General features: G+C 41.7%; 2 protein-coding genes and 1 pseudogene across 2 annotated transcripts; 2 read left to right on the top strand and 1 right to left on the bottom strand.

Moving 5' to 3' along the window:
* Positions 1–6,464: 6,464 nt before the first annotated feature.
* Positions 6,465–8,262, top strand: LOC106913300 (uncharacterized; annotated as a pseudogene).
* A 78-nt stretch (positions 8,263–8,340) lies between these two features.
* Positions 8,341–10,030, top strand: LOC148156378 (uncharacterized). The gene is made up of 4 exons (XM_088009939.1): positions 8,341–8,363; positions 8,586–9,267; positions 9,302–9,911; positions 10,014–10,030. The coding sequence occupies exons 1-4, from the start codon at positions 8,341–8,343 to the stop codon at positions 10,028–10,030; spliced, it is 1,332 nt and encodes a 443-aa protein (XP_087866065.1).
* Positions 10,031–10,295: 265 nt separating this feature from the next.
* On the bottom strand, positions 10,296–11,950 carry LOC148156377 (C-type mannose receptor 2-like). The gene is made up of 3 exons (XM_088009938.1): positions 11,914–11,950; positions 11,448–11,825; positions 10,296–10,774 (listed from the first exon to the last, which is right to left on the bottom strand). The coding sequence occupies exons 1-3, from the start codon at positions 11,948–11,950 to the stop codon at positions 10,296–10,298; spliced, it is 894 nt and encodes a 297-aa protein (XP_087866064.1).
* Positions 11,951–12,576: the final 626 nt, after the last annotated feature.

Below are 12,576 nucleotides of genomic sequence, written 5' to 3'. Positions count from 1 at the left end.
TGTCACGTGAAAGTCAGTCCAGGCCGGGATGGTGGGTCACCCCCATCCACTGGTAGGTCTATACCTTACCAGAGGCACGGAAATCTGAGAAATTTCTAAGCCCAAGCATTAAACTGGACCTAAAAACTTTCTCATTTTTTGTGAAATGTGTGTTTCGTGCTAGTTGGTAACCTGTGTGTCTTGTTTAATACAACCATAGGTAGCATCTACATCTGACAAAATAACACTTTTGTGTAGCCTGGTTGATTCACTTCGAACCAGAAGATGGTTTCCTTTTGAAGAAATTTCAAAAGTTTGCTTAAAATTTGTGTGACCATTGGATGAAAATATAACTAATAGCTTATTTCTTGCCACTTCTCCATAAAGGCCAGAGTTATATTGAAAGATTTGGCCAACGGAGCTGTGGATCTCTGTTGCCGTGGTCTCCCTGGCAATCTAAGTTAGAACTCATCTTCCTTCTTGGCCTATCAGATTAGGCCTAAGTACCACACATTAGTAGGTTTGGAGTTGTAATTTTTCTGTTTTTGGACTGAGAAGTTCTCCAATAAACGTTCCAATTTTTGAATATTGTTTTAAAACTTTCTCTCTGACCTGTATGCTCTTCCTCTTGGTCTTCTTGATGCAATTTGTTCACTAATATTCTCTTAACAAACCTCCGAGGCATTAATCATCTAAATTACATACAGGTGGACTGTATAATAATTGGGTTCACAGATTTTTACAGATTTACACTTCCAGATTTTTATTGTAAGAAATACCGAAAACCACGTATCATTCACCTTCCACTTCATTATGCACTAGATTGAGTTATTCTGCCACATGGGCAGTCCAATACGTCGCAAAAGATGTACAGATATTAACGGGGTGTAAACACTTTTGCAAGGCATATTTATATAGAGATGTGAGCATCTTACACTCATCATGCCCCCTAAGTACAAGCAGAAGGAAATGTTGCAGTGACAGAAACCCTTCAAGAAGGTCAGAAAGAGACGTTTCATATCGATTGATTTCTCTGTTTTGTGGAAAATGTTAGAGAACGGCAGTCTATCTCTTAATCTAGTAAGTATTTGGAATAACTTTGTCCCTGGACTCACATTATCATGTTCTTTTTCCTTTCCCAGTGTTTTTCAGATGAATGTACCTTTTAAATCTGCTCTAGATTAAAAGTGCAGCAAGTGCAGTTGTTGTTTGGATGTTATTTTGTTCCACAGTTTATATTTTTAGAGTGCATTTCCTCATGGAGCTCCTTTGTTTCATCATCGTTTCACAATCGCCGACATTAACACAGTTTGAGACGACCAATCTGAGTAACTGAGCCATAAAATACAAATGTTTATGGATTTATTGATTTTGAACAGAAACGCTGCGTCACACTCCACTGAATCATATAAAATGTGCTTGCATATCTAGCCATTTTCCAAATTTGTGCGCTTGGATATAAGTAATGAGGATGTTTTTATTTTCTTTATTAGAAGTAAGTGAGTCAAAGAGAGAAGATCTTTATTTGCTTACAAGCTGTTTCAGAAGACGGTACACAAGGTGAAGTATCTTGTAGCCACACGATTATCACACGCGTATCATGGCAACAAAGAACGTTGATCAGTCAGCTGAAAGTACATTTGCCATAATTATCCTGTATAAAGATAAAACTCAAGACAAATTAAACAGGAAAAGCCCAAGATGTATGTGGTTTGATTTCTAAATGATAGATATTCCACCTGTTCCAAAGGCAGTTTGTGTTATTTTTGAACATTCAACAATTTCTTTTGAACCTTTCTGACATTCAAACATTATTTAGAATATTTCAAAATTAAATGGAAAAATGTAACAGAGAAGCACACGAGTTATTGTTAGAAGTAAATATAGGAAAAAGAAAATGCTCTTTCCACTGAAACAGATAAAAGGACATTTCATCTCACAACTTTTATCATGCTAAGCACCACTAGATTTAAAAAAAAAAGTTAAAACATGGATCTCGTGAATCTTGTAGAAAAATGAACTACAAAACAAGGACAAGTGTGTCCTTTATCTTGTAAAATCAACCATTACAAGGTGGTTACTTTCTTATTGATAGGTGCACAGACATTTGGAAAAAGGGGAACCACCAGCTGACTTAGCTCTAGTGTATTATACATCTTTTGTCTATTTCAAATTAATATCTATATGCTGTCTTGGGCATAAAATAAATATTTCACAGGGGCACTTTTTTTGTCCGGAGGAAAAATAGCATGTACTCTAGCGCCTCCTAGTGTCCGTCTGTGAACATCCCAGAAAAGATGTATAGACTTCAAGATTACATCATGTAAAATAAAAAATACAAACATGGACAGACAACTCAATGTCATTAAATTAATTACAGAATTATTCATGACGACAACATCTCTTTATTTAAAAGAACTTTTATTTGTTAATTTCTTCCCACACAGACATAATACTGACAAAATGAGACATCAGGACACGAGGCTTACCTTTAACAGGAAAATGCACCAGTTTGCTTCTTTCTTGTGTTTATTTTGTGAATTAGTAAAATCTCTCAAACCTAAAATACATAATTTGCTTACTTCTACGGTTTCTCTCCTTGTTCTCTTGGGTAGATATGCAAAGTTGGTCTCATTAATTTGCTCCTGTCATTAGTACAGGAGGTAAACAGATCCAAATCATGTTGGTGAACTCAAGCGTTTGACCTTCGAACATGAATATTATAAGAAAATAACAGCCTGATTGGTTTTTAATAGCTGTAAACATTTATGTCAAACCAGACCCGTGTTATGTAGTAACAGTGTTCAGGGTTTCCCCCAGAAAACTTGCTAAGCCCGGCGCTCAGGGCGCCGAGGTGGTCCACTGGCGGTTCACTGTGTTTTTGTATTAAAGATGCTAAGTAGACAGAAAAAGTAAAAATATTACTGGGTAATTATACGTTACGGGAAAACGGCATCAGTGAGACGCTATTCAAACCCACAACTAGTCTTAAAAACAACTAATCAAAAAATACAATTAAAATGAATATCAATTATTTGTACTTCTGTTTAATCCAAAATACGTCAGTGGCTCCATAAGGCCTTCAGGGGACCTTATGGATCTCTCTGACCTTTGATCCCAGATCTCTCCGCGCAGCCGCGCGCAATAACTCTGGCTGACTAAGTAGACAAAGCGTTTGATATAGTTTGGTGCACCGTTTAACTGGAAAAATAATACTAAAATTAATAATAAAATAATATGAAACCGGCGAGATGCGTGACCAAGAGACGAGCGCGAAAGCTCCTCACTGGGCTGAAGCTGCATGATGAATAGCACTGCATCGCTAACCACTAACGCTCCGTCCAACCGGGACCAGAGACATAAACTTTATAGGGAAGACAGGGTCGGATGCTGGGCGGCGAGTTGAGATGTTAATGCCGAATATAATACTGTCCACAAAGATAAATCATTCTCGCCACTCACTCAACGCGCAAATGGCTGCAAACAGACGCGCGACTACAAGTTATTCCTGCGGTTCACATAGAGCTGCGCAACCAGAGCTAACGCGGTTCGTTTTAAACTCTGACCTTGATATAGAGTTCTCTAAAGAAAAATAACTACCCACACTGGGCTGATGTAAATATCCATACCGGTCAGCCCGCGTCCAGTTTGAGTGAAAGGAGGCGCGCGGGATCCGCGTTGAGGTAAAGCAGCGGCAGCGCGAGGCAACCGCAGCTAGGCGCCAGCTGTGTGATTGGTCCGCTCTCCAGCTTTAAATGCATAAACTATAAACCTTTTAGAAATAAATCTGCTCCACAAGTGAAACGCTCAGAACAGGGACGCTTGCAATCCGGCTTAAAGATTTATCTAAAAAATAAAAAAAATAAAAATTAAGCGATTTCCCCCCCAATTATTAATTTTTCTAAAAATAAAAACAAGCCATGCTTAGCCTGGCGGTGGGGCCTAGTAAAGCATGGTGGGCTGCCAGGCTTATATTACACTGGGGGAAACCCTGTAAGGTGTAGCACAGGGGCCCATCTTGTTTAGCCAAATTTCCAGATGTGTGTTGATCTCTACAACTGAGAAAATGCCTACAAGAAATTAACTTCTTACCTACATTACCATATTTAATGAAATTGAAGGACCCAGCTGCAGACAGGAAGTAGGCAATGTCATGAGGAAGAAGATTTATTAACAAAAACCAGAAAACAAGAACTTACAAGCAGTAGGAAGAACACAGAAACAGAAACATAAAAAAAACTTCCAGTGGTTTTCCTCCAGAAGGGGGAAGTTGAATGTGATGGAAAATTTGAGGATGAGAACTTCAAAAGCAATGATTACCAACACAAGGAAGGGGGAAGTTGAATGAACTCAATGAGTAACAGCTGTGTGGGGAGCATGAGTAGTGGGAACTGGGGAAAATGATTAAAATGTAAACACTTCAGAGCAGGACAAATACTGGGAATCGCTCACGGAATGTGACTGGGACGACAAAAACAGAAAGCGACAAGCAGAACCTGAACTTCAAGGGATCATGAGATGAACCTGCAAATATGAACAGTCGAGAACCTGAGCATGTCCTTACACCAGGATGGTGAAGGAGGTGAAAAAAGACATGTGGAAGGCCTATAGAGTCATCAATAAATAAAACTGAGGAATTTTATTTTAAATATGCCTGATTTGTCTACATCAAACAGTTCCTATAAACCTTTCATAATGAATCCAGTACTTACTGTTTCTACATTTTATTAGATTTCCTTGAGATAGATGCAACAGTTGAAGTATAAGAATACATGAATTTCACAAATCTTGCAATGTTCAGGAAAGTGTTGCATTTATATTTATCACCCACCTAAGTATGATGCTCCAAAATAAAATTAAACCATTTTAAGTCTTTTTTTTTTTTTTTAAGTACATACTTGAAAAGCTACAGTCAGATTTAGCAGGAAGATGGGTGAAGCTAAGTACAAATGCACGCCACACTGCTCAGATTTTTGTTTTATTGGAAGATAAACGTTTTAAAACCACGTTTCATTTTATGTTGTAGTTGATGATAAAATATTTTCTCACTCATAACAAACAAACCAGTTTTTTGCTCTGTGTGAAAATTTTTCCCCAGACATGTTTGCTAATAATCAATGAAAATATCACATTTAGAAATGTGATTTTGCTTGTTGGTGCATATTTTTGGTTATGAACGAAATAGCACGGATCTTTGGTATCCTCCTGATAAGATTTATAGGAATTAGACTAAATTTCTTGACTGTGCGGACTCGTGATGATTGGAACCTTTCGAACACGACGTGTTTGAACAGGGGAGAAGTAGGTCTGAACACTGGTCTCTTTACAGGCTGATGCAAGTAGATTGAGGGAGCTGTCAGCTTAACGGTATGATAGAAAAACAGAGAAAATGACCGGATATTTCCTGGATATGTCTTTAAGCTCAATAGTTTTTTTTTTAAATTATGGAACATGCCAAGTGTCAATTTTCTCATTTTGATGGAGAATGTTGACAACAATTAGCCAGATTTACCAAGCTAGCTCTGATAAATACTCAACTATTGGAGCCTTCTGTGCTACGGAAGGAGGAAATATAGAGATGTTGGAGCTTTAAATCAGTTTTATTTTTCTGTTTAAAGACTGACTGATCTATTGTTAAATTTCTTACATCATCAGATTATTTCACATGTAACATTTCATATTATAAATGAAATATTCCACCAGCGGAACTAGTAGTTATTTTAATCAATATTAAGGAGTTATTGACTTAAACAAGCTTCTATATCTTGCTCAAAAGTTGCTTATTAATCAGTTTTGTCTTATTTTAAGTGTACCAAGATATTTTCACTAGAAACTGGACAAAAAAATACTTTGTAAAATTTTGCCTTCAAATGATACAAATTCAACTTTACTGATCCCAAAGGGAAATTAAATGTTGTTATAACTCATATAGATTTGATTAATGATAACATTACCCAAACCATTAATTTCAGTGTTTAAATTCAAACTAATCAAACTCAGTTTCATAGAAAATAATCCGAAATAATTAGTTAAAATTGATTTTAAACACAAAAATAGTCTAATTATGGTCATCATGAATATAGCGTCTTATCAGACTGTATCAATACTTTTTTATTAGTTTTTTTGTTTTAAATATTTGGAATGCTTCCCTATTTTATCCATGGTTTTCACACCACAATGTTTTTTTAATTATTTTTTTTATTTCTAAGCAATTATGAGGAATGGAGGCGAAACCAGAAACTGCTGCTGTGCAAGTGACTCAACAGGCTGTTGCTAGATAACCAAAGAGTGAGTGAGTTGCTAGGTAACCAAAGAGTGAGTGAGTTGCTTGGTAAGCAAAGAGTGAGAAAGTCACCTCTCTGAAGACCTGCCAATCTGTGGACTGAAAACAGTCCTGGAGCGCACAGGCTGCATCCCTGGGCCACACAGGACTGTCTTCTTCCTTGGCCTAATCCGTGTCATCAGCGGACGATATGCTGGCCAAGATGGGGGCGAGGAAGAGCTCTGTACGCACCGTGAATGTTAGTGTACACACAATCCAGAGTGTAATAAGGATGTCATGCTGGTAAAAACTGAGCAGAGTGTCCGTTAGTTTCACATGGTTAAAGTCCCCTGCAACCATGTAAAATGCCTTTGGGTGCTTCATCTGCAGTGAGCTAATGGTGTCATAGAGCTCCTTCGATGCTTCACCCGGCGGAATGTAAACAATGGTGACGAACAAACTCCCGAGGCAGATAGTATGGCTGACAGCTTTTAACCAGTCCACAGTTCGTACACTAACCTTCATTCACTTACATACATTGTCCTCCTCCCCGTGTTTTTCCTGACCGTTGGTCACGGTCTGCTTGGAATAACTGAAGACCGTTGATCTGGAAGGCTAAAGTCTGGCATGTTGCTGTTAAGCCAGGTGTCCGTTAGGCAAAGAATGGCACAGTTCTTCATCTCTGCAGAAACTCTTAACCTCAGATCTAACAAATCCACTTTCTTACCCAGTGAGCGGACATTGGCCAGAAAGAGAGTCGGAATTGGTGGCTTCCTAGGCATCAGCTGGGTCAACACGTCCACCCGTTTCCCCTTCTTCTGTTTTCAGGCACAATGTTTCCTTTTGACAGTTGGTGCTCGCACCCTGCTGTTCAGTCCCTTGTCCTCAAGAGCTGCTGTCTCCGAAGTGCGGATTTCAGCCTTGGTGATATATTACCAGTTGAATTGTCTCCAATGGCCATCAGCTAAGCAAAGCTGCATTCAGCTGTAAAGTAGTGGTCAGTTTTATTGAAACTTCAGCAGTTTTCTAGTTGTCCTGCTGAGGTAGTGACATCAATTTGTGACATCACGCAAATTGATGTCACAAAGAGAATTGTCTCCTAACAAGAGATTGAATATGCTTTTCAAGATAAAAAGGCAATTCCTAACAAATAAATAAAGGAAAACATTGAACAGTTTTTGGATTTGTCCAGACTTAAAGGATCAAGAATGAATGAGAGCAGTAAGGCGTCGTCTTCTCATTCGAATGAATCACATCTAACCTTGGCTAGAGAGACAGAGAAGCTCGAAGGCATCTTGAAAGAAGTCAGCATAACATCTATTGAGAGACAGAGTCTGATTAAAGCAGCCGAGGAGCTGAAGATTCAAGTTACGAACATAGAACAAGCAGCACGTGAAAAAGACGAGCTGCTTCGGGAAAAAGATGAGGAATTAAAAAAACTGTTTGAAGTAAACAGAACTCTAAAGGACAGCAACACCACCTTGGAGCTGATAAATGTCGCCCTGGAGCAGGAGAATACCGTCTTGGAACAGGAGAACAATGCCCTGGAGGAGGAGAACACTGCTCTGAAGCTGAAAAACACCACCCTGGAGCAGAAAAGCACCGTCTTGGAGCAAATAAGCACCATCTTGGAGCAGAAAAGCACCACCTTGGAGCAGAGAAACACCACTTTGGAGCAGAGAAGCATCACCTTGGAGCAGAAAAGCGATGCCCTGGAGCGGGACAACAATGCCTTGGAGGAGATAAACACCGAACTGGAGGAAGATTACAATGAACTGCTGGAGGAGAACAACATTGTCAGCCAGGTAAATAACATCTTTGAGGAGGAAAACAATGCCCTGAAAGTGAATCGTATTGTCCTGCAGCAGAGAAGCCTCGCCTTTGAGCAGCAAAACTCCGCCTTGGAGCGTACAAATACTGATCTGCAGCTTGAAGTGGAACAGCTGAATCAAAGGCTGAGGGACAGAGAGGAGCAGCAGAACCAGCAGCCATCTGAAGAGGAAACCCACGAAGACAACTAGTCGGTTTCAGACCAGCCACAGGATCTGCCATCTATATTCAGACATGTGGTCAGAGGCTTCACCGATACACTTCTGAAAATGTACGAAACAGACAATCTGAGGTACTGGGTTCAACCATGGTACTTCTAAATAAAGAAGTGTCGTGAGGGCTCCAGGCTTCATGCGTGATTGTCGGTGGCAGAAAAGCTTGAGGACAACAGGACTGCGGTGTCAGAGGAGCTTGACACTTGGGGGGCTGATGGTGGAAGAGCTAATCGCTTGAAAGATGTTGGCAGGAGAGCTTGAGGCCTCATCTTGACGCATGGCTCTGGTTCTGGACCCAGTCTCCTTGAGAGGGACTGGACATACTTCTACTCTGGAGTTGCCCATGGTGAGAGGCGCCAGATAGGAGTGGGCATACTTGTTGTCCCCCATCTCGGCGCCTGTACATTGGGGTTTGCCCTGGTGAACGAGAGGGTTGTTGCAGGTCCTGTAGGTCTGCCCACTGACCTCCAGGGCTTTGTTGCGGGTCCTGTCGGTTTCCCAGCCTGCCTCCAGGACTTCTTAGCAAGTCCCACTGGTCTCCAGGCTGACCTCCAGGGTTTTGTTGCGTGTCCTGTTGGTTTCCCGGCCTGCTTTCAGGGCTTCATAGCAAGTCCTGCTGGTCTCCCGGCTGACATCAAGGACTTTGTGTCGAGTCCTATAGGTCTCCAGGCCGACCTCCAGGGCTTTGTGGCGAGTCCTTTTGGTCTCTTGGGCGACCTACAGGGCTTCGTTCCAGGTCCTGTCGGTTTCTTGGCCTGCCTCCAGGGCTTAATAGCAAGTCCTGCTGGCCTCCGGGCTGACCTCCAGGGCTTTGAGGCGAGTCCTGTCGGTGTCCTGCCCGACCTCCACGGCTTCGTGTTCAATCCCGTTGGTCTCCCGGCTGACCTCCAGGGCTTTGTGTCGAATCCCGTTGGTCTCCCGGCTGACCTCCAGGGCTTTGTGTCGAATCCCGTTGGTCTCCCGACTGACCTCCAGGGCTTTGTGTCAAATCCCGTTGGTCTCCCGACTGACCCAGGGCTTTGTGTCGAATCCTATAGGTCTCCAGGCCGACCTCCAGGGCTTTGTGGCGAGTCCCTTTAGTCTTTCGGACGACCTCCAGGGCTTCGTTCCAGGTCCTGTCGGTTTCTTGGCCTGCCTCCAGGGCTTCATAGCAAGTCCCGCTGGCCTCCGGGCTGACCTCCAGGGCTTTGAGGCGAGTCCTGTCGGTCTCCTGCCCGACCTCCACGGCTTCGTGTTCAATCCCGTTGGTCTCCCGGCTGACGTCCAGGGCTTTGTGTCGAATCCCGTTGGTCTCCCGGCTGACCTCCAGGGCTTTGTGTCAAATCCCGTTGGTCTCCCGGCTGATCTCCAGGGCTTCGTGTCGAATCCTATAGGTCTTCCGGCCGACCTCCAGGGGTTTGTGGCGAGTCCCTTTAGTCTCTCGGACGACCTCCAGGGCTCCGTTGCAGGACCTGTCGGTTTCCTGGCCTGGCTCCAGGGCTTCATAGCAAGTCCTGCTGCTCTCCGGGCTGACCTCCAGGGCTTTGTAGTGAGTCCTGTCGGTCTCCTGCCCTACCTCCAGGGCTTCGTGGCGCGTTCCGTTTGTCTCCCAGCTGACCTCCAGGGCTACGTGGTGAGTCCCGTTGGTCTGGGGGAAACCCTGAGTGTTACATTTACTTATATTACCACCAGTATGCTTATGTCTCTTGAGAGTTCATCTTACCACGTTGTTGTTTTTCTTTCTTCAGCTAAGCGCATTAGTTAAACGAACTTTAACATATTTTGTTGGTATTTTGTGACAGACCAACACAATGTATTGTGTAATTAGGAAGTGGAAGGAAAATACCTTGTTTCCAAAATTTTGTTCAAGTAATTGTGTGCATTTGTGTTCAGACTCCAAACTTAAGTAAAATCAAGTGAAACAAGCTTTGTGTCACTTTTCTATCATGTTCTGTATTTTTATGTTGGTCTACCACGTTTAATCCTAATAACATATATTATGCCCCTCACCATAATGAGATCAGTGTATATTATAATAACATATATAAAATGATCAAACGGATCCAGGCTTCCTGTAGCTGCTGTAAAATCTGCTGCTGGGCGTCGGGGTCGTTCAGGTCGGCCTCGGACTGGAAGCGCAGCTCCAACCTCCAACTGGATGCAATCAGAGTCTGACAGATGAACTCATGCTTTTCACTGCAGTCAACACCCCACCACGTTCCGGCGCTCGTATTCACGGCAGCACAGGAAGTCATGTTGGTGACGCCGTTGTTGTCGGGCTGCCCCGTCTCCCAGTTGGTGAAGTGAACTGGGGTAAGGTCAGACCAGTTAGCCCAGAGAGCTCTGTGAAGGCCGATCCAGTAGTTCGTCTCAATCAGTGGGTGGATTTCATCGTTCTCAGACATCCTCCTCACCGTGATGAGGTCAGTGTAGTGGGACCGACAGTAGTTCTTGGCATCGTTACAAAACATAACGGTTTCCACTAAATTGTATTTTGAGCGGCCCTGTTCTGTAAGCAGAAATAAACCCAAGAAGAACATACATGCTTAAGCTTCTTTAAATTGGATTCTCAATGATAGTTCTGCAGTTCTTCCATTTTCTGATGATGGATTGACCACTGCTCTGTCAGATGTTCATATATAATCTTTCTACTTCTCAATCGTATGCCATTTGTGCTGGTCTTTCCCATCAAATTCCAATGAAATATGTATCCAAGTTTGTGGTTGTAATGTGACAAAATATGGAAAAGTTTTCACCCATCTTCCTTGCAAACCTCAGATGTTTGTGTGCGCGTCACCGGCGTGAAGGCCACATTACATGTTGACTTTTAATGATTTAGTTGAACGGCTCTTTTACCAGGCTGGAGGGATGATGCAACAAAAGCACTTTGTAGAATACTGAAAAGAATGTGAGCATTATCTTTAATTCAGAGAAGTTGTTTATTACATCATTCTTCCATCCTGATAAAAGAACCATCCAAATAAATCATTCAAAGCCTGAAGTTAATGTGGCGTTCCTGCCCTTGATGTATGCAGCAAACTTCTGACTGGACCTATGTTTCCACTGAAGTGAAAAGCATTTTTTATTTTTACTATGCTTTTGTGGAGACAGATGTCAGGGAGCAGAAGTTGTACTTGGTCTTTTAGTAACTAAACTTTGTTGAAGAAACCCAAAGATATTACCGTGGAAGCTTATAAAGGGACGCTCTGTTTCACAAATCTCATCTCGCCAAAGCCCAGTTCGTGTAATCACCACACACACCTCTTTGGAGCCTAAATTGTTAGGCTCACCGTTTTTCCAGTTGCTAAAATCTTCATGGTTAAAATCTTCGTCTCCCATTGCCCACTTCCAGTTCGCCATGTCGTAGAAAAGCCCGATCCAGGCAAATTTTTCAGGTTCCTGAACTTTCTGGAGCACTCTGTCGTTTTCCTCCGGGCTGTCTGCGGTGGCCAGGTCGGCATACATCTCTCTGCAGTACCGCTGAGCTTCAGCCCACGTCTTGGGGGTGCTCATGTAGTGGTACTCTTGAAACAGGTTGGTAGACAGAACATAAACCCCCACTGGACAAGGGAGTTTAAAACATGACTAAAAATGTCCACATTTTCTTACCCAAAACTGTTTTTTATGTGGCTTTCTGCAGAAACTCACCCGAGAAGGTGAGAACAAGCAGCAGGAGCTTCTTCATCCTGTAGCTTAAGTTATTTTTAAAGAATTTACGTAATGAAATAGGAACATGTACGTAATGTGTTCCGGTTTGTTGGAGATTGTTCCCACCAGTTTGACCTAAATAGGGTTTCCTAAACAGTTTCTACATTTGTAGGAACTGTCTCAGTTGAATAAAAATGACCAAAGTAAACCGAACATGATAACAAAATTTGCTGGACAAAAAAATCGTTTCAGAAATTATTGTGATAAATGATAATATTGTTTGTTTTGAGACCACTTTCAACCAGTACACTGATAATGATATAATAATATATGTCCGCTCTCTCAAAGACTTAAAGAAACCCATTATTTTTAATAAAGTACACTTAACACTGGAAATTGAAAGCATTTTAAAAATCCAGGCTAAAACACAAAAGCCAAAAACAATAAATAAAAAGGACATAAAACACACACACACACACAACTAAAACCATAAATAAAATGTTGGGTTATCTCTGTAAACAAATTTGTACGGGAAAAATGATTCATCATCAGAATGAAAATTGAGTTTGTGTTAAGCTATAATGCGATTATTTGCTTATTTGCTTATTTCTATGTTGATTTCTAACCTCTGAGGAGTTAACCTAAACAAAAATAGCACTACAT

This window comes from Poecilia mexicana, unplaced genomic scaffold, assembly GCF_051168715.1.
Source record: "Poecilia mexicana isolate PSO_F unplaced genomic scaffold, ASM5116871v1 scaffold_11, whole genome shotgun sequence".
NCBI classification, from domain to species: Eukaryota; Metazoa; Chordata; class Actinopteri; order Cyprinodontiformes; family Poeciliidae; genus Poecilia; species Poecilia mexicana.
The sequence above is the reverse complement of the archived record's forward strand: the minus strand, read 5'-3'. Positions and strand labels throughout refer to the sequence as shown.